The 26105-nt window shown below is 33.5% G+C and overlaps 4 protein-coding genes across 6 annotated transcripts; 1 reads left to right on the forward strand and 3 right to left on the reverse strand.

Moving 5' to 3' along the window:
* Nucleotides 1–735: 735 nt before the first annotated feature.
* Nucleotides 736–4817, reverse strand: LOC105633516 (transmembrane 9 superfamily member 8). The gene is made up of 7 exons (XM_012216120.4): nt 4573–4817; nt 3219–3383; nt 3024–3133; nt 2789–2897; nt 2580–2692; nt 2320–2473; nt 736–2207 (listed from the first exon to the last, which is right to left on the reverse strand). The coding sequence occupies exons 1-7, from the start codon at nt 4675–4677 to the stop codon at nt 1050–1052; spliced, it is 1914 nt and encodes a 637-aa protein (XP_012071510.1). The 5' UTR covers nt 4678–4817; the 3' UTR covers nt 736–1049.
* A 2374-nt stretch (nt 4818–7191) lies between these two features.
* Nucleotides 7192–12296, reverse strand: LOC105633515 (DNAse I-like superfamily protein). 3 transcript variants are annotated; one of them, XM_089724725.1, is made up of 8 exons: nt 12094–12295; nt 11894–11987; nt 11626–11667; nt 10403–10485; nt 10195–10297; nt 9855–10068; nt 7811–7905; nt 7192–7724 (listed from the first exon to the last, which is right to left on the reverse strand). In XM_089724725.1, exons 2-8 carry the CDS (start codon nt 11913–11915, stop codon nt 7468–7470), a joined length of 816 nt encoding a protein of 271 aa, XP_089580851.1. In that variant the 5' UTR covers nt 11916–11987; nt 12094–12295; the 3' UTR covers nt 7192–7467. The 3 variants fall into 3 exon arrangements, with proteins under 3 accessions (XP_089580851.1, XP_089580850.1, XP_089580849.1); XM_089724724.1 differs by having other exon boundaries at nt 11894–11992; XM_089724723.1 differs by having other exon boundaries at nt 11894–12296.
* A 721-nt stretch (nt 12297–13017) lies between these two features.
* On the reverse strand, nt 13018–19296 carry LOC105633514 (leucine aminopeptidase 1). Its single transcript, XM_012216117.4, has 10 exons — nt 18923–19296; nt 18034–18448; nt 17756–17950; nt 17326–17551; nt 16867–16993; nt 16269–16364; nt 15098–15175; nt 14218–14278; nt 13704–13891; nt 13018–13428 (listed from the first exon to the last, which is right to left on the reverse strand). The coding sequence occupies exons 1-10, from the start codon at nt 19169–19171 to the stop codon at nt 13300–13302; spliced, it is 1764 nt and encodes a 587-aa protein (XP_012071507.1). The 5' UTR covers nt 19172–19296; the 3' UTR covers nt 13018–13299.
* A 2393-nt stretch (nt 19297–21689) lies between these two features.
* LOC105633513 (26S proteasome regulatory subunit) lies at nt 21690–25861 on the forward strand. The gene is made up of 5 exons (XM_012216116.4): nt 21690–21964; nt 22064–22124; nt 23537–23641; nt 23994–24363; nt 25512–25861. The coding sequence occupies exons 1-5, from the start codon at nt 21824–21826 to the stop codon at nt 25531–25533; spliced, it is 699 nt and encodes a 232-aa protein (XP_012071506.1). The 5' UTR covers nt 21690–21823; the 3' UTR covers nt 25534–25861.
* Nucleotides 25862–26105: the final 244 nt, after the last annotated feature.

Genomic DNA, 26105 nt, shown 5'->3' on the forward strand with positions numbered 1-26105 from the left:
GGCAAGTTTTCCCTATGATATACCTGAAATAAGTTTATGCTCGTAATTCTGTGCACTTTAATTGTCTGGGAAATTGCTTTGAGGATAGATTAGTGAATATTCTTGTTATAATTGCACCTTATTTTTATACCTTTTTGACAAATCCAAATTAGGTTTCATGAAAAGGGACAAAAAGAAGCCACTTTTGACTTCTCAAGTTCTGCATAAGCTTTTTTGCTCTGCCTTTCAATATTAACCAACTCAACGTAATTACATCAAATTCCAAATCTTGGAGACAATTTCATCAATAGAATCACCATTAAGTTCCTTCTTAGGCTTAACCATTTATTTTATCACAAACTATTTCTGATAACTGTGTTGCCATTTAGTACTGGAGCACCACTATATTAGAATAAATTCAGTATATATTCCTTCAGAAATGATACCTCAAATCTAGACAATTTTGAAAGCAACTCACAGAGGATCTTCCGATGCAAAAGAGAGTAATGCAAGTCCAAAGCTATTTGCTTCTCTTCTTTTTAACTCTTTCATATTGTTTATGCAAATTTTGTAATGCAAATTTCACAAGAACGAATCATCATAAGAAAAAAGAAATGGGATGGGTACGAATTTTATGAAGTGAAATATGGGAAATTGAGAGCAGGTAGATGAACCGACCGTGTATTTTCTCTTGCCAAAAAGTGAAGGTGAAGGTTATTAATTCCAAATAGATTACAAATAGGATGGAACGGGAACTAGCACCAATAATACAAGTTGTTTTTCATTTCTAGAATAGGAAGAGCGACTGTTCAACAATCCCCTCCAATGTTCACATACAAAACAGAAAACACAATAGCAGAAAAACCAAAAAACAAAAAATTACTAGACCTGCCAAAGAACCTGTAAGAAAAGAAGACTAATAACAATTTCTATGATTTAACAATTCAAAACTGAACCTGAATGGTAACTCTTGAGGTACCAATATCCACCTCTCAGACCCTGTCTAAATAATATGTTTTCCGTGTAGAAACCAATAGGTCATTCATTTCAGAAACTAAAGGATCAATCAATCAATCAATTTTCACTGATGAGTAGATGAGCCTGGTAAACCAGAAGCAGGCATAGAAACCAATTGTACCAGTCAGCACGAAGAAAGCATATGAGACAATCAGCATGTATCCAAAGTACAACACCCCAGAGACTGGCTTTGTAATCTCAAGCTTTGTGAAAAAGTAGAAAGCAGCATAAAGAAAAAGATAAAGTGCAGAGGAACCTGAAGTCAGGTATGACCTCCACCACCAGAGGTAGTCCTCGCTGCATAGCTGGAAGTAGCAGAGCACAATTGTGATCTCCGCACAAGTTACGATAAGGATTATGAAGACAATGAATAAGAAGCCAAATATGTAGTAGAACTGATGCAACCATATGGAGGTAAGAATGAAGAATAGCTCAATAAACACAGCTCCAAATGGCAGAATGCCTCCAATAAGGATAGAAAAGGCCGGGTTCATGTACCATGCCTGTTCTGGGATCTGTCTTGGTATCTTATTAGTTTTCACTGGATCCTCAATTGCTGGCTTCTTAAAACCAATATAACTACCAACAAAGACAAGTGGAACTGAGATACCAAACCATAAAAATACCAGTGCAAACATGGTTCCAAATGGCACTGCACCAGAAGATTTTTCACCCCATATTAGAGCATTCAATACGAAGAAAATAGCAAAGACTATTGCAGGAAACATGAAGGCTGTTTTGAGGGTGATTTTCTTCCATTCTGTTCCCTTGAACATCTTGTAGAGACGAGCTGACGAGTATCCAGCAAACAGGCCCATAAATACCCAGAGGAGGAGCATGGCTGTCATCAACCCACCACGGTTTGAGGGGGAAAGGAAACCGAGGGCAGCAAAGATCATTGTAACCAGAATCATTCCAAAAAACTGAACTCCTGTCCCAACATAGACACAGAGTAAATCTGAATTTGCCGGTGGCCTGAAAACATCCCCATGGACCAACTTCCACCCAGTCTCTTCTTGCGCCTCTTCTTGGGTCTCTAGTTGGTTGTACTTAGAGATATCCCGGTAAAGTGTCCGCAACATGATCATAGCGACCATCCCCGAAAGGAAAAGAACAATCATCAATGAATTGACAATTGAAAACCAGTGAATCTGATCGTCAGCCATCAGAAGATATGTATCCCACCGAGATGCCCATTTCACATCACTTTCCTACAAAATAAGGACAAGGGCAAGAAATAGTAGATAAACAGCATTATAAGCCTGAATCATAGTTGGAAATAGAAAAAGTTACACACTTCACTATAGAGGCATAAAGCCCAACCTGGAACTCAACATCATATGTGAAGATAATGTCCTTCTTATCCTCCACCTCTTGAGGAGTTTCTGAGTTGGTAACCAATCGTTTTGCATGGGGGTCGCAGGTTGTTAAACGGGTATCAGTATCCTTCCACTCACCTCCAAACTCGTGCTTAACACTAAATTCATCAAATTAAGTTAAGTCTCAGAATAAAGTCAGCCATCTTTCTAAACATGAATTTCAACACAACTCATTATATTCACTAAAAGTTCATAAAATAGAACCTGAATGGCTTCACTTCAAATCCAACAATCCTAGCTGAATCTGTCTGAGCATCCTTGTGATATTTAACAGTAAATGCCAAGTGATTGTGAATAAAATGCTTTTGCTCTTTACTCTGCAAACAATTACGCATACAAAGGGAAGAATATAGCTTGAACATAACACGTCTTGATCAATTATCAAGAAAAAATGTGATTGGTCTGGCACTTACTCCAGCATACTGTCCCCTGAGACCAACATGAAAGCCATGCTGGTACACTACAGAATTTTCCTGATCAGGCCTTTGAATGGGGAATACCAGTGGAAGGTTGTCCAAGATCCTGTTAAGAGTTAAAGAAGTACGATGTTTACGCAAATTAGTCCACAAGTTATAATAGCATGTTACTTGCTGAAAACTACAATATACTGATACACTTATATTCAAAGATCCTTGCATAATATCTTACATGTTCACCCTATATTCATCATCTATCTTTTCCTTGAATTCCTTTGCTGTCTTTGCATCAAGTGTAATGCGACATAAAATTTTGCACATTTGCGGTTCTCTCATTTTAAACTGCACTAGGAAGATTGAGTCAACCATGCAGTATCCATGGTAGAGGACATACAGAGAGGGGAATGCCAAGTGACATATAGCTTACCACATAAGGAGAATTTTCAATACGATCACCACGAAGAACTTCCCCAAGATTTTCTGCACTATCAACTATGTTCTTTGGACGGCAGTATGGGAGGGAATAAAATGAGTATGGAAGCTGTGTTTTTGTTGATGTCAGTTTGTTTACTTTTACTTTCAATTCATCCCCCTGTAACAGCAGAAACAAAATTAAAATTGCATTGGTGTTTAGTCACTATATCCACAATACTTTGCTGCTATGTATAGCTAGATGGCAAACACATGTGATACACATCATCAAAATTTCAATAAATGCTTGTGCATCAACAGCAAAGCACGAAATTAATATATTTTCTTATAGTGTGCAATTTATCCTGTAACTAGTGCATAAGCTGCAGGCATTCATTTCAGAAATCAACTTTAGCTGTTAAGCAAAGGCTAGTGCATATGGGATTAAGAAGCACAGAAATAATAGAATGAATTAGCATTCAAGTGATTGCGCTTGAATGATTACAAGAAACTTGTGACATCAACTTGATAGACCTAAACTACAACCACCCACTTCCTTCCCTCCAAAATAAAATAAAAAATAAAAAATAAAAAAAAAAAAAAAAAAAAAAAAGAAGTCACCTTTCTAATTATAATCATGATAATTGTTCAATAAAAAAATTCAAGACCTGAAGTCCGAATATGCAAGAAGCATTTGAAACGTGTTACTTATCTTTACACCAAGCATAAAATTTGACCTTAAATGAAACTCAATGTGATAACATGGGATTTTTTTAATTTCAGAATTTATACAGGAAAAAAATATACAACTTAAAGAGAAAACTGTATATGGTGCTTTTTCTATTAACCCAGTCCCAATATTTTGATAACCCGCACAAGACAAAAAATGAAAAAAAAAAATAATAATAATAAGCAAATTGATCATTCATATGTAACAATGTTTACTAAATCAAGCTACGCATGATAAACTTGGTTATCTAAACATTTCAATGATACGAATCCCCATTTTCTTATATGCAAACGATAGTTGTACAGACACTGAACCAACTTCACCTCCAAAATTCCAATTCTAAGCCCATATCATCTTATAGAAACTACAATCGTCAATCGAAATGCAGCTAATTTCCTCAAATATGATAAAAATTCAACAAATCCAATATGTATCCCATCCAAACCCTCTGTCTTGTACAAAAGAAAATAAGAAACAATAAGAAAATAAAATAACTCGCACACAACGCGGATCCAGGAAAAGAACACAATCAATAACAAAATTAACAAGATCTAACCCTAATTAAACAATCCATGGAAGCAACAGACTTCAAATAACTAGAAGAATAGAGAAATAAGATTATATAGATAGATGTGATTACAATAAAGAAATCCTCGGGAGCGACTCCAGGGAGATAGAAGCAATGAGAATGAACCAATAGCAAAGCACAGGCGCAGATCCATAATGCGAGAGACACTCTCGCCATAGTAGCTTACGCAAACAGAGCTCAGGATCTAGATCCACCAAGTTCCTCTAACTCTCTCTCTCTCTAAAAAACCTGTGTAGCTTTCTCTCTCTAGAAACCTGGTAATGGAGAGAGTGCGTCGTGGGCTTTGTATTTTCTTTTCTTTATAATAGACGCGAGAAAGACGAGCAAGCGCTAATGCAGAAACGGAGTTTTTGGGAATTTTATTTTTTTATAAAAGCAATTGGATATCTCTTTATTGGCCGTTAGATTTAGGGAATCGTGTTCATCGTAGGGTATAGATTGAATTACATCAGTAGAGTTGACGGTAAATATTGGTCTTCCATTAAAGTAATTAATAGCCTAATAATTAATAATTATCATTGTTAATAATAATTTCCAAATGATTATTAGTCATCACGCAAATGGTCTTAAGATAATTTATTTAATCATATTTAATAAAGAAAATTCACCATTTTGGTGAGTACATGACTTTTATGCTTTTCTTTTTCTTATACTTGAAGCTCGTTATTTTAATATTAAAATAAAAAAATTATCTAGGAAAATTATTTACCACGTCATCTACTTACAATCAGATTTTATATAAAATTAAAATTATCTAAAATTATATGTCTAAGCCGAATTGATTAACTGTATAATTGAGCTAAATCAATTCAGTTTGATATTGAATTTTATCAAATTTGTATTTATCTCTATGTGCTATTTTCAGAATCAATTACGCTTTTACATACATATATTCTCACACTAACATATTATAATAAATTTAAAATTATATTTAATTATTATGTATAGAATAAAATTATTAGAAATGTATTTTTATTTTTCAATAATAAAAATCTAAATTTATGAAAATATTAATAAATAGTAAGTGAAAAACACTAATATTTACTAGAAAAAATTTTCATTGCTAAGGAGGAAGACAAATGAAAAAAAATACATTACTTGACATTAAAATATGAGCAATCAAAATTTCTATAAAAATAATATAACAAAAAAATTAATATAAAAAAATATTTTTATAAGAGCAATAATATCACATTTCATAGGAAATTGGGAATAAAGAGCAAGAAATCATATAAGCTTTCCACAAATATAAAAATGAGAAGGTGTTTAATCACAATTAAAAGTTGGATTAGAACTTAAAAACAAAGAATGATATACGTGGAAGTGAGAGAGACCACCACCTAACTCAGTTCGTAAGGTGGCAGACAGCGGATCCTTCCTTATTCCGTCTTTGCAACCACCCCAAGCTTAGCTGGGTTTATCTGTACAATTATTTTTTCTTATAGTTCATTATAAGATCATATTTATACACAGTAGAGAAATTTTTTGTTTATTAGAAAAAGTTTTTTTAAAATATAAAATTTTAAGATTTTATTAATCACTTCAAAATCATACAAATAATATGAGAACGACACGAGTTCTCTCCTAAACAATATTGTCATAATTAAAATAATACAATAGTGTTCGCTCATTTAATAAAAAATGTTAATGAAAAATCAGAAAGTGAACATAAAATAAATTAATAGAAATTCGAAGTGACTAATTAGATAAACTCTTTAAATTTTGCATATGGCCTGATTATTTACAAACTAGCTGTTTAGGACGAATATAAAGAATTTCAACCACTAAATCTAGTGTTATAAGGTTTCAAAAGGTGAAAATCATTATCCATTTAATAAATTCTCAGCAAATTACACATAGAAATTTGATAAAAAGAAAAGAAAAAATTAGAAAATTATCGTAAGAAACAAGAATAAGCTCTTCCCCCGGTATCTACATTCTTGGTTCTTGAATTTTGATGGAGAAAAATGAAAGAATTTTGGAATTAACTTGTTCAGATCGCGTTTATAAGCTCACTCATGGAATAAAGCAATGAAATGTAAATTCTTAATCAAACGAGAATATTTTTATCCATTCATAAGGAAAAAAATAAAATAAACAAAATATTTAATAAAATATTTAATTTTATTAATTTGATCATAGACTGAATATATATAAAAAGCAAAATTCAAAATTAATTTTAGAGAAAGCACACCTAGATTATTATATTCACCTTGTTTTTGTCACAATTTTTATTATTTGTAAAAAGAAAAAGTGGTTTATTGGTTGCTTAGGAAAGGGTTCAAACTTCATTTGTAGTTGTAAACTGTAAGCAAGAACCATTGACCAACCTTGATAATCCATGATACTGTCAAAAATTAAAAAAAAATGTAAAATTATACTATTAACTGACCACAGGCCTAGTCAGTCCCTAACCCACATGTTCCTGTTATTCTTTAATTTTATATTTACAACTTATTCTTATACAACGGTTGTTTTGGATTAGATTCATGAATTAATTAATTTTAAATTAATTAAAATTTTCACCATTTTTTATTTTTTTAATAATATTAAAAAATTTATTTGCTGATAAAAAAGTTTACAAATTTTTCAAAATAACTTCCTTCCATGTAGTTCGAGAACTCGAGTATATAATGAAAAAAAAAAAAAAAAAAAAAAATTCAAAGATAGTTGTAAAAATTTTATGGCCATGCAGTAAAACTTCATAGAAAATTTCTCTTCCCCAACATAAATATTGAAGGGAAGTAAGCAAATTACAGAGCTATAGATACAAGCAAAATAAAAATTTAAAAAAAAAAAAATCAACTTGATGATCCTTGTATGACCAAACCAAATATATTGTGCTGCCTAAATACCCACAACAATTAATGAATGATCTTAGCGCTTGAATGCTAAAGAACAGATAGGAAAAGAATGCAAGAGGCTAGCTTGAAACCAGATGACAGTTTAGTTTTCTTCTTGATTAGGAGGTGGTTCAAGCAGTCGCACAGAACGAGGAAGCATAAACTCGGCGAATATTGGATAATGCGAGGATGGATAATACCCGTCGATATTATCATTCACCACCTCACACAAGGCAGGAACGAGAGATCTGCCTCTGAAAAGAATCCAATCTACATGAAGATCTTGAGTTTGTCGGTCCCAGCAGAGGCACAGTGCTCTTAGGATCAACTTGAAGAATTCAAGAGCACCTTGCTTGTCACCTGAATGCAGCAGAAGATTAGAGTGAGGAGTGATACAGTTATATCATGCAATTAGATATACAAAGAAATGGCAAGATGGTACATACCTTTGAATCCATGGTAAGTGCGAATGAGGGAAACATTTTTCCTCACTCGGGCATTGGGCCACACATCCCTCATATCTCCCACAACACCATGCTCTCTAAAGGGAAAAGCCACCAGCAAATTAGTTGGTTCAAACTAGGAAAAATGAAAAACCTGAACAAAAACAGTCCTGTTGCACTAGAACATAGATTGGCAGCATTTTATTAGCAAGGACTTCTACCCTTTTTCTTTTTTCTTTTTTTGGAAAATAAACTTAGCAATAAATCAGTTGTCTCCAGGTAAAAAAGAAAAAGCACTCGTAAATCTACAATACAAGATAAGGCTGAACGACATTCTTTGCTTTTTGGAGCATTGTTTTCCATCCTGACTATAGCACGCCTTAAACCTCAGATTAAGCATTCTTAAGAAACAACAAGAGTTTCTTTGGCTGATAATTAAATGCAAAATTTGTATTGGAAGATGCCAACCATCTATGTAAAGCAATTTTACGAGATAACCATTCTATATAATAATTGTCCGAAACGTATCGTTTCAAGTCATCTATCTCTAAGAATAATAAGCAACCCTTTCTCTTCTATGTGGTCCTCATCTTTCTTCTCCTCAATGCAATCCAAAAAATCGCAGAGTAAGAAGACATAGAAAACTTTTTTTCCATGTACTCCAAGCATAGATACCCCACCAATCACAAAGCTTTGTCTGCTATGCTCATTGCTGCAACTCAAGGCACAATAAGAAGGTCCTCAAAATTCAGCATCTTTTTCACAAATATCTATCTATAAACAACAATCTTCCCACCCTTCTATCAGTAGCTAGATCCCTCTCTCTGTTACTTTCCATGCAAAAAGAACTTCCTTGGAAGGAGCTCTGCCTTACGAAGAATCTCCCAAGTAAAGCTTATATCCGCATCAATCAATATTCCCTTGATCAAAGCTCGTTAAATAAAACATCAAACAATACCCCTTTCCCTCATAGGTTCCTTTCACGATAATATTGATTGTATTCAAATTCATACTAGAGAAAATATATGGAGACTAACTCCTAATCTAGAGCATTCCAAGACAAAGATAATAAAAAAAATAATAATAATACACAACCAAGCCAAGTTCTCATTTAGGAATTCAAAGTTCAAACAAGAACAAAATTCCTTGCCAAAATAATATGGCATACCAAGATACTACAGATTCATCAGCCAACAACAGATATTTACTTTCCTTGCTTTAGATTCATTAGAAACAAAGAGCTGATTCACAGTAATTTTCCAAAATCAGTGCTATAAACTGATGATAAAGGGAAATGATATGGGTACCAAAGGCTGCAGATATCTGATAACTCTACTACCAAGTATTCATGCAAGCTTACTTACGTGTAAATTCAACAGAGGATTATAGTTTATTCACTCTTGTAACACGACGGAGGGCCTTCCCCCTTTTATATTCCCACAAACAAGGGATGGGGGTGGGTTGGTCTGAATTAACATCATCAATACAGCAACTCATTTCCCTGTTATACAGAAACTACCTAGGTTTATTCAGAATCATCAGTAACAGACAGCACATTGTTGATGCAACTAAGGTAACAAAATTGGGAGGATTTGAGAAAGAGAGAGAACACCAAAAAAGTGCAGTTTGAATGAATGAGGCAGTTATGTCCAGTTGTTGAACTAAAATTATGACCCCCTGATTCTGCTCTCCATCCCTTGAATCAAAAGGGAGAAAATAGAAAATAAACAAAAGCTACTACTAAGTTCCTGTTTGGTATTGCTGCTTGTGTGAACTGCATTTGCAATATTTAAGGCTTAGCAAACCCCCATGACATAAACATCACATTCCCATGAAAACAAATAATTGTCTCTTCAGTTGAATTAATTGATTCATGCTCTTAGAATAAATAAGAAAACATTTAACACGCATGGATAATATATTAATATTTAATAAGTACAACAGAAGAAAAATACAACATCAGAGATCTGAATGCATATGCACCAAAGATACCTTCAATTAAAGAATTATAAAATAAAATATCTGAATTTCAGTATTTGGAAGATACCTTGATCTGCCAAGAAGAAAGCGCCCTGTAGTTGATTCCTTTTGTGTGTTAAATCCTCCACAATACACAACTGGCAAGCTTGGAGGCAAGGATGCAATATGTTGCCAAGTGAGTAAAGCACTTCGCCTACGGGCACGGGGACTGAATTCGTCCATGTTTGTATTCACTATCTGAAACGAAAAGCCTGGTGGCTCAACTCCTTTCAATTGGAATGTGTGGACATCATGTCAAAGAAACAAGTCATGAAACAATCATAAACACAAAATCGAGGTTGGAGGGCCTTAGCAGATAATGCATAATATAAAAATTGGAAAACTAGTAGTTGGAACTTTGAAGGATATAGCCCACGTTGCAATACATGGAACTGCAGCACCCCATGACATGCTTCCTGGGACAGAGGGTGAATCTGATAACCAAAATGTTCCACCTTCTAGCAGCTCTACCTTTATTGAAAAAGAGAAGAACACAGAACAATTAAATTGCCTCAATAACTTAGATAAAACATAATGTGAATTCTCAGCCAGATTGGACAAGAACTGATTCCATACCTTTTCCTTGTCATAGAAGATGTTGCAGTGTTCATCTGAAGTGTCTTGAGATCCTTTTCTCGATATTCCAAATTGATTATAACCTGAAGGGCATAAGAAGCTCGGTCAGGTTCAAGGCTCAATTATCTTTATAGAACACTAATTATAAATGTATCAAGCACTAAACCATAATCAAACTCAAATAGCACACACTATTGAAAGGTGACAAGGTGCCTGTTCAGTTTTTTGGTTGGTCCACTGAATGAGCTGTAATAGCTCAAATATCAAGATATTACTGCTAGAATACCCTTGGAATCAAAGTACCTGCTCGTCATATCCAACAAATTTACCTAGATGTACATGTAACATACCGCCGAAAATCTATTATGATTCAATCCTTCCAAACTTCTCAATATTACTCTCTAAATTTTCTATTTAGGAAAACATGAAACTGTTATAAGATATTATGCCTTTTAGGTGTAATTTGTTTTATAATTTATCTATCCTGCTGAAAAAGCATATTAACAGCAACACAAACGAATTTAATTGATCCCTGGTAAACATCATAGAATCCGAATTCCTGTAAAGACAAATATCAAGGCATAGATGGTATATATATCCTATGAGGATAAACCTATGACTAAACATGCATCAGATGCTATCTAGGTGTAGCTCTATCTATAATGGAAGAGCCGGATGTATAAGCTCAAAAGTGAAAGGGTAAGCACTATTCACAAAGACAAAGACTGATGTATAACAGTATAAGCAACAAAACACAAGGGATTCAGATATGTGGTTTGTTAATGTATATGCAAGGTGTCTACCGCAACCTTGAGAGCCACTTTGACCCCATATAAAGAATTTACTAGGGCCAACTACCATAATACTAGCAGGGGAACTACACGAATTTCCTACCTTTAGCAATTTCGCATGGGATGCTTATCCTCAAGACTTAAAAGAATGATAGCTCTCATTTCCAGATTTTATCATTGCATCAAGCAATGGCCTTTTACTCACAAATCATACCAGGCATTTGGTAACAAGGCAAACTCAATGCAAGTACACTACCGTTGGTATGAGAACATGAAAAGCAAATACAATAATAATAGCATCACAAAAAAATTAAGTCTTACTGTAACCACCTGACTTATGATTTGACTACTAGAAAATGTACTTAAAACTGCCTGATTATCAATACATAATAAGCCAACTGATGAATTTAAATAAAATAAAATAAAAAACACCTGGCAAACCCTGTTGAAGATGATCCAATTGCGACTTAATACCTGAAAACATCAAAATGCACTCAGATCAACAAAGTGAAGTAAACACAAATAAGTTTAACCCAATATGGACCTCCAGAGAAAATTCCCAGCAAATAGCCAGAAAGAACAAAAACCCATCTCCAAATCCCAAATAAAAAGAAACCCAGATCAACCATTTCAAGAAAAACAATAGAAGAAACAAGATCACAGTAGAAAGACGGATTAAAATTAAAAAAAAAAAACACACCTTGTTGAGTACAGAGAATCATAGGAGAGTAACTTGTTATAACACTTATACATAAATCTCTCCTCCTCTCCCAAGAATTTGGGCTATCTTGTGGCTGATCTTCATGAAGATTAAAGGTCATAACAGTCAAAGAAACACTCATTTTGTTTTGTTCAACAACAAATATGAAAAGCAAGCTCACTCGCTTCTTTTTCTTTTACCTTATCTTTTCTTCACCAACATGCCAACTACTACATGATTATTGATCAAAAGTTCAAGACCACTGTTTCAAAAAGAGCCGATAATAAGTTTAGGTAAATAGATTCCATTCTTTGCGAGGTTATATTGGGTGTTGATTAACAGTCTCCTGTAGTTGCAGCTGTGCTAATGTGAAATTGTGGGAATTGCAAGCTTTTCTTTTCTTTTTTCAACTTACAAATATTTTATTAGAAGGTTTTGACCTTGCACGTGCGCTTCAGCACATGTGACATTCGCTTGCACGCACGCGCGCTGGCATGTGTTCTCGAAGTCTTACAACGCGCGGTCCAATCGGATTCCCTTGCCGTTTCGACGCTCTTTTTAACCGTTTTGTTTTTTTACCCCTCTAATCAGACACTCGTTTTAACAGTTAAACGTCTTTTTTTAAATGCAAATTTATTTATCTTTTTTTTTTTTTAATAACTATTGATTTGGATTTCTATTAATTGTTTGTTGAATATTTATTTTCTTTTATTTTTTAGAAATTTTAATTTTAATTTTGTTTTTTTTGTAAAACTCTCACAATCCACAAGTGATGCCTTCAACAAAATTCTCTCCTCCAAGTTAATAACTGAACATAAATTCTCAAACCTGTTCTAAAAAAGCCGAGACATTTTGAATTGTTTGTTGACCATTCATATGGTAAATATAATACAATGATGGTCGAAGGTACTAAATGGACAGACCTAAACATATATGGAGAAAAATGTTTCAATAGTAATGCATACTTTACTATGAACAAAGCAAAATGGAATAATGGCCACTAATTAATTTGAAATTAAGACTTAATTGGTGATAATATATATCCAATAGTGTATGAAGTCAGTTAAAATTGGTTTAACAGTTATCTTTTTGTCCATATATAAGGTAAGACAAGATCACAAGAATAAGCTATCAACAAAGTGCATTTTCATTATGTGTGCAAACCACTTGAAATGAAAAAGAAAGTTTAGACTCAAAAAGACAGGAAAATTTAACTCCTAATTTTATGAAACAAGCTGAAACCAAACTAAGCCTCAAAACACCACTTCTCCATTTCTTTCCCAACAATTTTTTTATTCATATAACTCATCTCAGAGCACCTAATAATCAACATAATAGTCTCCTCTTGGCCATTCATCCTTTTCATGTCTGGTAAGGCCCTGATTGTATGTTTCCAGTTTCGGCGTCTACGAAGAATTTTGCAAGACCCACTCCACAAGAGTGGAAATGCCAAATCCTGTTGCGCAGCGCTTCTTCTCGCTCCAGACAGGGCCAGCCATGTCAATGTGCATCCATTGAACATTCTCATTGATAAACTGCAAAATTACAGATAAAATTTCAGGATTTTGCAATGCATTTTAGTGTTTAAGAAAACATTTTGTTTAGAAGGTATTTGAATTCTTCATTTATGACCATTAAAGTTGAAAATGCGCAATCTGGCTCCATAAAGCCTCACCAACTAATCATTTACCAGAAGATGGTAGGTAAATTCTGTAGCCTTAGTGGAGTTACAGGTGGTTTCAGATAATTTACCGATTGCAATGCATGAAAAAAAGATGGCTATATATTCAAACAAAAACAAATTATCTACCTGTTTCAAAAACAAAGCTGCCGTGATAGCACCACCTTGACGACCGCCAGTGTTGACCATATCAGCCACTCCTGACTTCATTGACTCCCAGTAACTTTCCTCTAATGGCAACCTCCAAAGTTTCTCTCCACTGGCCTCTGCTGCTGAAAATACCTCCTTTGCCAAGTCATCACTGGGTGTGAAGACACCTATGAAATAGTTTCCTCTTGATTAACACCGGCAGTTGCATATGAAATTCCAAAATAGTGTAGCAACTCTATAAGTACTGCAAATGCTATCAGTAATATGTCTCCTTATAATGGTCATAAAACACTTGTTGCAAATACGCTATCATATGGTTTAAACACATCTATACCGTTGTTACGGACCTCATGATAATATTATTATATAATAGACACGGATCTTTGTTCCATGCCCTTCCACACATGCAAATAAAGTGAAAAAGTAATTCTCAATTCCAGATCCCTATGATTAGAATGGACTTCTCAGCATGATCATGAAAATATGCATATACCTGCAATTGAAGGCCCAAGAGCAACGACACAGGCACCGGTTAATGTTGCCAGGTCAACTATCTGTAAAGGAAGGGTGTTCAAAATCAAACTAAGCAACTATATAACGAGCATATTTTCCACAATAAAGCAAGAAAAAAAAATTTACGATCAAAAAACAGCATGCTAGACAGCCATCATGCTAACTTTTAACGGATTATAATATTGAAGAGTACAACTATATTTAGGATAATTAACCAAATATTGAACACAAAGTTTAACATGCCAAGCATATTTGAAAAAAAAAATTCAAAAGCTTTGATCTACTACAGTAATACCTCTATGTAATACTTCCACATTATAAACATAAGCTTCACGGGTTAATTCCGCTATCAAGTATCAAAAATTACAGAAAGCAGCAAATGGACTTCTCAAATCTCAAGCCATTCTTGTAAATAAGGGTGGCCACAGTTCCGGAACCGCCGGTTTCAGTTCCGGAACTGACCGAACCGAAAATTAACAGGTTCCGGTTCCGGTTTGGGACCGAACAGTTCCGGTTCCGGTTCCGGTTCCTCAACAGTTCCAAAATCGATGGTTCCCGCCGGTTCTCCAGCTGGTTTTCCCACGGTTCCAGCCGGTTTTGAACCGGTTCTAGCCGGTTTCGAACGGTTCCGGCTGGTTTCAGATGGAACTAGAACCTTCGGTTCCGACTAGAACTGGTACCGCCGGTTCACGGTTCCAAAACTGATGGAACCGGAACCGAACCGGTTTGGACCGGTTCCAGTTCCGGTTCACACCGGTTCCGGCTCCCACCGGTTCGGAACCGACGGTTCTGGTTCCAAAAACCGGATTTTGGCCACCCCTATTTGTAAATAGCATCAAAATACAACATTTTGAAAGTACCTTTCGCACACCCTGGTTACAAGCATAAATTAAAGCATCTGCAAGTGTAAGCCTGCCTTCAGCATCAGTGTTATTGACCTGCAAGAGAAATATCAAACAAGAAGTTATAATTCTCATTGATGAAAACCTCCACAGTTTACTTGACTGCATAAACATATGAATGAGAGACATGTTCTATATTATTTCATGTCACTTTCAATTTTCTAATAGTAAATGTATAAAATAACTACACAGTAAAAAAAAAAACATGGAAGCTCTTCTTACCAAGTAGAAATGTCAGAATTCCTATATAAAACAAAAGAAATTAACTAGCTTGAAATAATCAACTTGAAGAGGACAAGAAAATCAGAATCATTGAAATTAACAGATAAGCCAAATCTGTGAAGTTAACAAACAAAAGGTCTAAGAACATTTCCACTGATGCAAAGGGAAAAAAGGAGAGAAGCTAGGTTACGGCTCATTGTGATAGATAATAAGAAACTAATGATAATGTTATACAAGGTTTATCAGAAGAGAAGTATGGCAGCCAGACCAAACTTTTAATGATAAAACAATTGGTGCAATATCTAGCTTATGGGACTTGGACTCACATAATTGAACTTAAAACCTTCTCAAAAGCATTTTGAGAAACAAGTCACTATTTTTCTGAGAGGAAAATGAAAAGCTGCTTCTGTGACAAATTCTGAGATCCTACATGCATGTTTAGTCTATAATATAACAGATCAATCAAATAAGTAAGCCTCAAATAAGTTGATTAAAGCCTGATGCTTTTTTTTTTTTTTCTTTTTTGGTGTGTGCCTTTTTTGGGACAAACATAAATTGGTCTCCAAATTATAGTCAAATTAACACATAAGGACTTTTGTTTTCAAATACTAACTCTAAGATCTATAACTTATGATCCAATCCTTCAGTCGAAAATAACCTTTTGTTATTTGTCAATTGACTGAAAACTTAGTCCCTAACTTATAGGCAAACCAACTATGAGGTCCCTTCACTTATGATTCTGTTAACATTTTAATCCCTCTGTTTTTTATGGATGGACCATAGTGTTAATAGAATCATAAGTTATAAACCTTGTAGTTAATTTTTAAAATATACGTCCTCATTTGTGAATTTCACAATATATAAGGACTAATTTTTCGGTGGGGGTATAGATATAGAGAAGATGTACCTCAATGGTCTTTCCATTTGAGGCCGTGACTATGTCTCCAGGCCTCATTCCTGTTCCACTAATCATATTCTCACAAGCTGCAACAATGAAATGAACCTGAAAAAGCCAAAGTTTCCAAAAAAATTTCAGTAGTAGTTCCTATCTTCAAATGGACAATGACAAGTAAACTTTTCAAAATTTATAATCAAGCATTAACTTCTAAGGATATCAAAAGATTATTCCCCCAAAGGAAAAAATTATTTTATTTCCTTTACAACTCCTTTTCGTCTCATTTTATTTTCGTTCCTATCTTCAACTGAGTGTGCTGTTTATAATCAGGCATTAACTTCTAAGGATATCAAAAGAATATTCTCCAAAGGAAAAAATCATTTTATGTCCTTTACTGATCCTCTTCGTCTCATTTGATTTTCTTTCAACTTCAACTGAGTGTGCTGTTTATTCAACTCCAATTCCATCTGCCCTTAGATTTAAGTGTTCCAATAATCAGGGAACATTTAGGACACAGAAGAAAACAACTCGCAAACAGATCACCAAATTACCAAGAAAATTTTTTTTGTAACAAGAAAAGGAAAAGGAAGAGGGAGCAGAAATAACTTACCTCCACTCCTGGAGGTTTAATTTGACCAATGGCTTTTGCTGCTCCTAAAACTGCTGCAGAACCTCCCATATCAAACTTCATGAGATCAATTGAACATCCAGGTCCCGTTTTGATGTTGTAGCCACCACTGAAAACATATGAGAAAATAATCAAGAACCTCTAACAACAGAAAACTGAAAAAATGAAAGCAATACTTCTAATACACTTGAGCAGGGGGAAAAGCCATTAGAATGGGAACACAAAGTATCAACATGAGTCCATTTTCCAGTAATACAACATGGACATACTGAAAACAGAACTACCTTGTCAACATGTTACAGTCAATACTTGCAATAAAATAAACATCAACTCCCTGACTGATACTAAATAATATGCTCAGACTTTGAACTCTGAATGACAGGAAGATCTAATCCCCATTTACTTTAGTAGAAAATGTCAAATCCTGGAAGTATATATTACCTGTCAAAAGTCAATCCTTTTCCAACTAAGGCCAACTTGGCTTTAACAGGTCCACTTGGAGGCTTATAACACAAATGGATGAAATGTGGGATATTTGCAGAGGCTGCAGCAACACCCAGATAGGCCCCCATTTTCAACTCTTTGCACTGCTCTGCGGTCAATATGGTAGCAGATATAACATCGCTGGATGCAGAAGCAATCTTTGAAGCTTCTTCTGCCAGTGCCGCTGAAGCATAATTGCAAAATCAAAACATAAAAAACATCACATCACACCACATGACACACGCATATGTTCTAAATCATGTGCATACAAATATATAATGTAATACAAGTATAATGTTTAACACAACAGTTTGATACTCAATTGAATTATAAAGGGGCATTGTACACACAAGCATTACAAAGAAGAAGTGATCAAGCTAAAACGAACCAGGAGTGAGTACATTGGCAGGTGAATTCACAAGCTCTCTTCCAAAAATTACAGCAGAAGAAACATCTTCAGCATATTTGAGCTTCTTCTCAAGTTCAGGTCCAGTTCCAAGACCAAGAATATCCACAGATTTAAGCACTTGTTTCTTAGAATCTGTTTTATACCTATTATCTTCGTAAATCCCCAGCACAGTCCCTACGAAATTAAAACCATTCCCAAAAAAATAAATCTAACTGCTAACAAAATCATTAGTATGCCACCAAATAATAAATAAGTACCAGATGCTATTGCTGAAGCAGTATTAAGCTTTGATTGATTTGAGATACTATCTGTGGAAGCAAGCACGATACCAACATTGCTGGCTTGAACAGTCTTTGCAGTAGCAGCAACAGCCTCGCCAAGGTTGCGAAAAGCAAAGGTGGTTGAAGCACACGGTCCAAGTCCAATCAAGCCAACCCTTTTAGAACCAAGACCTGGAAGTCTAAGAACAATGGATTGACCAGCTTTTCCTGTGAAATCCTCCTCAGAAGATGCTTCACTTAAGAGACCACCCAAATGGGTATCAAGTTTCTTGAGAAGTGAATTCTCAAACTTTGCGCTCTCATCCTTGGCCATGTCTTTCTCAGTAACACCAACTGCAACTATATCTCCTTTCCACTCTGCCACGTCAATCTCTTTTGCGGCAAAAGAGATCTTTGAAGCATTACAACAAACACATAATACACTTTTTAGCGTTCAAAAAAAATACTAAATAAAACAATCATCCAAGCTAAACCCAAATATTTGACAGATTTACAGCACAAAATTAACATGAAAACTCAAGATAATACAAATAAATTGATCACACGGTTACAGAGTAAATCATAGAACCAAAAAAAAAAAAAAAAAAAAAAAGTAAATTCTCCAGCAAAATACAGTAGTTCGTAATTTAAGCCAATAACAGGCAACCAAATTAGATCAGTAGTAGAACTTCATGTACACTTAATATCGACAAATGCTAATCATCAAATGCAATAAAAAATCAGTCCACATCATATAGATGCAGAAACACACAAACAAATCTACAGTTTACTAAAAAACGATGAACCCATTAACAAAAATGTAAAATCTAAACAACCCAATGAAACAAAAAGGTGGTTTCACTTATTTAGAGGCAAAAGAAAGGACCTTGGGCACGTCGATATTGGCTGGCTGAGTAAGGCCAAGATTGGCACGAGCCAACGAGTGAGCCATCAACTTCGCTCCTCTTTCTCCAGTATCCACACGGTAACAAAAGGGGGCAACTGCAAAAGAGAATCTAAGAACTCGTTGTGTTGACCTAAACGTGGAGAAAAACAAAGAAGGAGAAGAAGAAGAAGGACGAGGAACAAGAAGTGCAGATATTGAAGTTGCAAAGGATACTCTTATGGCGGCCATTTTTGGATGTGGGAGCCTCTATCTACTTATAATGAACCATCAAAGATGGGAAGTTTGCTTTTTTTTTAGGCGAAGAATAAGATGATTTGAGCATTGACATCACCCTTCTAATGCGCGACCACCTGTAACCTGCAACTATATAGATATGCGTGTGCTTACAGAGTAGCGTCTTTGGATAATCATTTCTTTTTCTTTCCTATTTCCTTCGCTAGATATTTTTTTTCCGCTCTTATTATATTATTTCTTAAAAATGTGTTTAGATTCCTGGAATTAAATATGAAATTATAAAGTGCAGATAGCTTAAAGGTCAGTATATAAATTATTTTATTAATTATTTCAAAAATAATTTTTTATGATGTTATTAATGAGTAAAATTAAATTTTAATTCTAACTCAATAAGACTATATTAAAATTGTACCAAGTAGCGAATTTGCTGTGCTATTATACTAATATAAACATATAAACAGACAGAAATAAATATAAATCGATGAATAAATTAAGAAATAATTACTAATACGATTATAATTTAAATAATTAATTTTATCCATATTTTTCTAATATATTTTATGAAAATTTCATATCGAACGATAAAATTAAAAGAAATGACCAAAATTGAAAAGAAGGCTAACGTTTAGATTTTTTTTTTATTCAATTTTAATTGACATGGCAAACTAGTAACATTTACTCGGTGAAAGATAGAGTCAATAATTACGTCATCTCGTTTACAAAAGCTGTAATTGATACAAAATAATTAATTTGAGGTAAAAGAATTAGTCATATAATCACCCGTTGCACAAGTTTTGTGATTTTCTATTATTTTAATTGATTTGAATAGATAATTTTTTAAAAAATTATTATATTTATATATGGGTTGCTTTAATTTAATTTTTCTCGTGTAATTTGATTAAACGATAAAATGTGAAATTTTATTCTCTTTATTTCTAAGTAATAAATTGAAATATTTATAATAAAAAAAGAAACTCAAATATTTATTAGCACAATAAACTATTGTAATTAAATTATTGTAACTTAATTGTTATAAATTTTTTTCCCTTTGAAATTCTCACATATCCAATGAAATGCTACCTAATTTTTTATAATTAAATCAGGTATAAGAAGATTTAATCATAATGCAATAAATTTTAAAGGTTTGAAATTTTATTTAAATTATATTAGTTAACCATATTCTTTATAACTTCATTATTTAATTAATATTTATTAATTGTAATTTCATTAGTTTGTAAGTCCATTATTAAATAAAAAGATTAATTATTATGAAAAAAAACACCATATCAATATTCATATACGGATATGTTACCATTAGAAATTATATATCTATAATAAATATAACAAGTGAAAATGAGAGTTGAAGCATGAGGATTGTCAAAAATACCCTTGCCAAGTGTATAGTTTGATAAAAATATTTTTAAATATTTTAATTTTATTGGTTTAAAAAATAATATAATTTTAATTTTTAACTGATTATGTTAATTTCTATTTATATCTAAATTCTACTGGATAGAATAAAAAATTATATTATACACTAATATAAGGTCTATATTATATGATAAAAATATAATATTGGTAAGGATTTGAATTTTATTGATTGAAAAATATAAAAGTAATTTAATTTTAATTGATTACATTAATTTACTATTTACATCTAAATTTCTATTGCATAAAATAAGAAAATATATTTTATACTAAATAAGTTATATATTAAAAATAGTGATAATATAAAAATATAATTTTATAAATAAGAAATAATATAATTTATTAAATACAGCAAAGACATAAAAATCTAATTCGATAAAATAAATTATATTGTATATTAAATATGGTATATTGTAAACATGTTAAGAATATAAAAATTAAATTCAATTTGTTGTTAATATTTAATTTGAACATGTAATTTAAAATAATTAATTTTGAAATAATGAAAAATTGGCAAAAATTATTATATTTAAATTAGAAAACTTGATTTTTAATTGTGTTAAATTAATATTTTAGCTTTCTGATATTAATTAGTAAATCATCTATCGCATAAAGAGAATTATTTTATATTAATTCAAGTCACTAAAAATTTAAAAAACTATTCAAATAAAACTATTAACATGATAATTAAATAATAAATAATAAATTGATATATACAACTAGTTTATGTTAGCTAACTTTTAAACATATAACTTTTTAAAAAATAATAAACGCAATTCAATTAAAAAATGAAAAACTGGCCTTTATTATTTAAAATTTATTAGTATACTTCCTACAGTAAAATATAAAAACTTACAAATATGTGAATTATGAATTATTTAGAAATTATAATTGGATTATGAATATTACTAAATTATCATTTTATTGTAGATTGTCAATATATTTATTTAGTTCTTATAGAGAAATTACCACATAAAATTTAAAATATTTTTGGCTATAAGGTGTATTATTATTTTACGTCAAAAAATTTTATCTTATTATTATTATTATTATTATTTTAATTTAACCGAGCCATCGCCTTGTTGTATTTCTTCTCCTCCAAGCTTAACCCCTTTAGCTTATTGGCTTCCCAGAAGATACTACAAGCAAGCCATAAACAACAATCACCAAAAAAATAACAGAGAAAAATAAAAAATTTGAAAAAATTTGGAAAAGAAAATGGTGGCGGCGAATCTGAAAGCAGAAACAATGAAGCTGGTGGAGAACAGAAGCGCAATTGAAGTGGAGATGAACGCTATCATCGAGCGTCTCTGCCAGCCCGGCGGTCCTGGTCTCTCCGGCAATCTCGTCGACGCCGAGGTAGAACAATTCTCTTTCTCTTCTTTTGTTTTTCTTCAAAATCGCTCTTTCAGACTCTCTTATCTTATCGGAATTGTTTATTGCTGGTCAAAATTTTAGGGATTTCCTCGTACAGACATTGACATTCCGGTGGTGAGAGCAGAACGGAATCGTCTTGCTGGTACCGTGACTTTTAGTTGTTATTTTTTTCATTTAAGTTTTTTTTTTTTTTTTTTCGAATCTTAAGATGGCGACTGAGTGCCGTATATAGTATATACTTATTATAGCTTTTTAGGTATTATGAGGGAAAACCAACGACTTGATCATTCAATCAAACATCAAGTTTAGCTTTAGTCTAGTTAAGAATCAAGTGTCGTTTAATGGCTGGAAAAATTGTTAGTCCACCTGAGTCAGTCCTTGTAAGGTCTAGAGGTTATATTTGATCTCTACTATGTGGCATTGATTGATTAATGAAGTCATTTACTCCCTTCTCTGTTCTCCTCTTGGTCTCTGGTTCCAGAAAATACGAATTGATTCTATGTAACCCCTTTATCCAGAGGATTAAGAGCAGTTCTTTTATTTTGTAATTAGTTGGAGAAGATTGAGGAGTATTTTTGAGATGTGATGAAAACCTTGATTGTTGAAGTCAATAATGAACAAGGGGAAGCAATTTTTGGAAGCAAGATCAAATCCTCCAGGAGCTCAGGATTTGATGCATAATTTGCAGATAAAATCTCAGAATTTACACTTGGATATTGGAAGTCCAAGTACCCTCTCAAATCAGAATTATCTCTCTGCATCAAGTTGTATATACTGTAGTCTGCAGCAATTTCAAGTGGCTCATGCAGGGTGAAAAATTTGCCACCACTGAACATTATTGCTAGTGTATGTATGTCTGTCAAAACACGAATTTCTTTTCTCATTCGTTATATGGTACATATTAATGTTTCCCCTGTAATATTAGCTAGCCCGTTTTGCTGCATGATTGAAATTGCTTTGACTTTAGTCCTACATTGATCACATTTTAAAATTTTAGGATTATAATTCAACACAGTATTAAGGCTGTGTAAACTTGTATGCACATTAGTAGTAAACAGCAATAGATTGCTAGAATGATTGTCAGTCATTTGCAATATTGGGTACTTGTTCATAGATAAGCAGAATCTTATTTTGAAGGAATATGTGCCTGGCGGCCCTGGCCATATCAACTGCTTGTATCATTGATGGCTCTGCTTTTCATCCTCTTGTTATGTCATGCACCAAGTCTTTTAAGTATAAAGAATTTTTAAAAATTTAATGATTACTCAAACAGTAGGAATTTGGAGAAGGAAAAATCTTTGTATAAGTGGCAACTCCTTGCACAGTTTCGGTTGGTGTGCCCTTCTAGCATGCTAGATTAATTGAAAGTTGCTGATAGTCTCATTAATTGTTAGGTTTGTACCGTGATCATGAATTGTATGATTGACAATAATCTTGATTTATGGTAATGCTTATGCTCTTAGGGCTGCTGCTTGCAGTGCGTAATTTGTGAAGCCACAGATGTTACTTATGTGATAAGACAATTATGTTTATATTTTTTATTTTCTAATGCAGTGCTGCGAAGTGATCACAAGGAGATCACAGAGAAAATAAATGCAAATATACAAGTTCTGCATTCAGCAAGGCTTGCTGCTAGACCATTAACCACCAAAGGTTCAGGTAGATGCTGAAACATTAATGAGAATTGAATGATAATCATCTGCTGATAAAACCTGGTGGCACTGAGTTGAAGCTGGTATTATCTATCCATGCCTTAAAACTTTAAAGTGACTGATCTTGTAACCAACACTTTCGCTTATTGCCTATGATGATCCCCACAGTAATGGCTGTTTCCTTGGCTAAAATGCAGTGTTATCACTATTGTTGAGTCTGATTGGAAGTCTATGAGATTCTTTTCTTTCCTTTCCTCTGTAAATTGTTTTTTGAAGTATTAAGGTGATGTCTGATAAAGAACTGACTTTTCTTTACAACCAATTGAGTAAGTAGTTTTGCGTATTTGTGATGTTGCAAGGCAATGATGGAGCATCAAATAATCAAAACTCATCAATGGTGAACGCTGTTGCATCTGCATCCTCACACAGTGTTGTTACGAGAGATTCTCCCAGTTCCATGGATGTGGACATGATTCTCAGCATCCCCTTTGCAGTGGTTGATGAAATAGCTGACGCATCGCCGACAGCAGAGGATGGTTTACAACTTGGAGATCAGATTGTTAAATTTGGCAGTGTGGAATATAAAGTTGGTGACAATCTTCTGCAAAGGCTTGCTACTGAGGCTCAGGCAAATCAGGGACATGCGATGCCTGTGATACTTTTGAGGCAAGGTGCTCCAGTGAACTTAACAGTGACTCCTAGATCATGGCAAGGCAGGGGCCTACTGGGGTATGATCTTCATTCTCCTTTTCAGACGCTTTGTGTAATAGGCTTACTCAACCATTTTATCGATGCCTTTTGTTAAGACTTTCTCATAACTCAAATTATTAGCATCTGTCATAACTTACTACAAAAAACTAAATTTTGACTGGCCTCCGGGATGATTTACAGTGGTTTATTACTTATTAGGTATAGTACCTTTTCAGTTGGCCTTTTTATTTGTCATTTATCTTTTGGAGTTCAAAGGTACCTATTACTGAAAAATTAGTATTTTTAAATTAGTTTTGAAATAGATTTTTAATGAATCCGATATCACTATAAAAGAGAAAACCATTTCCGTCCTTAAAAATATATATGGTAAAAGGTTGAGAACAGAGGAGATAGTGACTTGCATAGCTGCCAATTAAGTGAGAGAGGGTGATCAGGATCAGAATGGCATTGCTGAGAGATGCTGCTTTTCCAACCTTTTTAGGTTGGCTTGATAAGGGTCTTTTTAGAGAAGATTTCTTTGGGGTAGTACACATTATGAAGTATATTGCATGGCGAGATGAGATGTACAAGGGTTCCTGGACTGTGGCTCAATCTGTGAAATAAAAACGGGAATGTAAAACATTCTTGTATAGAAATGGTTTGGTGGGGATGTCAGCATCAGATTTCTTAATCATTGAATGGGACAAAATGTGATTATTTGGAACATAAGACGCTTTTTTGGATTGAATATGCAAAGAATAATATGCAAAACCATTTTAAACCACTATTTAATCTGGAGCACAAGCCATATTGGCCAAACTAAGTCTATGGCGACAAACTGAAAAACCTACGGACAATACTTATATATATTTAACTGTTGTTTTATTTTTTTTTAAGTTAATATTTTTTTTTTCAGGTATTTATCAACTTTTTGGCTGGACTCATATTTTATAGAAACTAAAGCAATTTGTGTCATTATTTTTAGGTTTGATGTGGTTTTCTATGGTAAAATGATTGATGTCTCGATAACTAAAACCACACTGTACTGTGTATCTTTGTGCTATGTGTAGAACTATTATTTCTATTTGCACTCTTTATTTATGCAATGAGACATGTTATCCATCCCTTGAATGCCTTACTACCTGCTACCACTAATTCATGTGGTTATTAACATGTGATTCTTGCAGGTGCAGTTTCCGGATTCTGTAACGGGCTATGTGCTGTTTAGGCATGAAGCTATAATGCTTTTCTATCAGTTGTGAGGCAGTGCTTTTTGGATGGACTTGTTGACAGTAAACTCAGTCTTTTTCTTATATTTTCTGGAAAAATCGTGTAGTTAAAGATCTGTGTAGTTACTGATTAAATCATGTATTTTCATTTAAGGTGATAAATTGATTTACCCCATTTTAATTTTATTAGCAGAGAAATGTTTATTATTTCTGAGGATGTGGTTGATGAAATTTGTGGAATTCTTCACAAGATTCACTGGAACGAAGTCCTTGAATCCAAGGCAAATAAATTTCAGCATCATTACAAATTTCTGACTTCTGACTTTGCTTTTCATACTTACCTGTATCTAACTTTACATGATTATCATTAAGAAAACAGAGAATATGAGTTGAAGACCAGCATACAAAGGGTGAAATTGGGATTATTGGAAAATGTTGGAAAAAACATCAGCTCAGAGCCCATTGATTTGCAGACATCAGCTTATCTTAGTGACCAGAATCCACGATAAGGGACTTGTTTCCAATACTCCGCAGCTTGATCGAACCAAGCCT

Source organism: Jatropha curcas, chromosome 8 (assembly GCF_041381405.1).
Source record: "Jatropha curcas cultivar XTBG-Jc1 chromosome 8, XTBG_Jcur_1.0, whole genome shotgun sequence".
Lineage (NCBI taxonomy): Eukaryota > Viridiplantae > Streptophyta > Magnoliopsida > Malpighiales > Euphorbiaceae > Jatropha > Jatropha curcas.

Excerpts from the sequence above, each read along its gene's own strand:
- LOC105633516 (XM_012216120.4), bottom strand. The coding sequence starts at position 4,677 with ATGGCGAGAGTGTCTCTCGCATTATGGATCTGCGCCTGTGCTTTGCTA. Across the intron at positions 2,898-3,023 it reads GATGAATATAGGGTGAACAT|GATCTTGGACAACCTTCCAC; the intron begins GTAAGATATTAT and ends AACTCTTAACAG. Across the intron at positions 2,474-2,579 it reads TTTGAAGTGAAGCCATTCAG|TGTTAAGCACGAGTTTGGAG; the intron begins GTTCTATTTTAT and ends TGATGAATTTAG.
- LOC105633515 (XM_089724723.1), bottom strand. The coding sequence starts at position 12,035 with ATGAGTGTTTCTTTGACTGTTATGACCTTTAATCTTCATGAAGATCAG. Across the intron at positions 11,668-11,893 it reads GATTCTCTGTACTCAACAAG|GTATTAAGTCGCAATTGGAT; the intron begins GTGTGTTTTTTT and ends TGATGTTTTCAG. Across the intron at positions 7,906-9,854 it reads TTTCTTCTTGGCAGATCAAG|AGAGCATGGTGTTGTGGGAG; the intron begins GTATCTTCCAAA and ends TTTTCCCTTTAG.
- LOC105633514 (XM_012216117.4), bottom strand. The coding sequence starts at position 19,171 with ATGGCCGCCATAAGAGTATCCTTTGCAACTTCAATATCTGCACTTCTT. Across the intron at positions 17,951-18,033 it reads TGCTTCAGCAATAGCATCTG|GGACTGTGCTGGGGATTTAC; the intron begins GTACTTATTTAT and ends TTAATTTCGTAG. Across the intron at positions 17,552-17,755 it reads TGCCAATGTACTCACTCCTG|CGGCACTGGCAGAAGAAGCT; the intron begins GTTCGTTTTAGC and ends ATTATGCTTCAG.
- LOC105633513 (XM_012216116.4), top strand. The coding sequence starts at position 21,824 with ATGGTGGCGGCGAATCTGAAAGCAGAAACAATGAAGCTGGTGGAGAAC. Across the intron at positions 22,125-23,536 it reads AGAACGGAATCGTCTTGCTG|TGCTGCGAAGTGATCACAAG; the intron begins GTACCGTGACTT and ends TTTCTAATGCAG. Across the intron at positions 24,364-25,511 it reads CAAGGCAGGGGCCTACTGGG|GTGCAGTTTCCGGATTCTGT; the intron begins GTATGATCTTCA and ends TGATTCTTGCAG.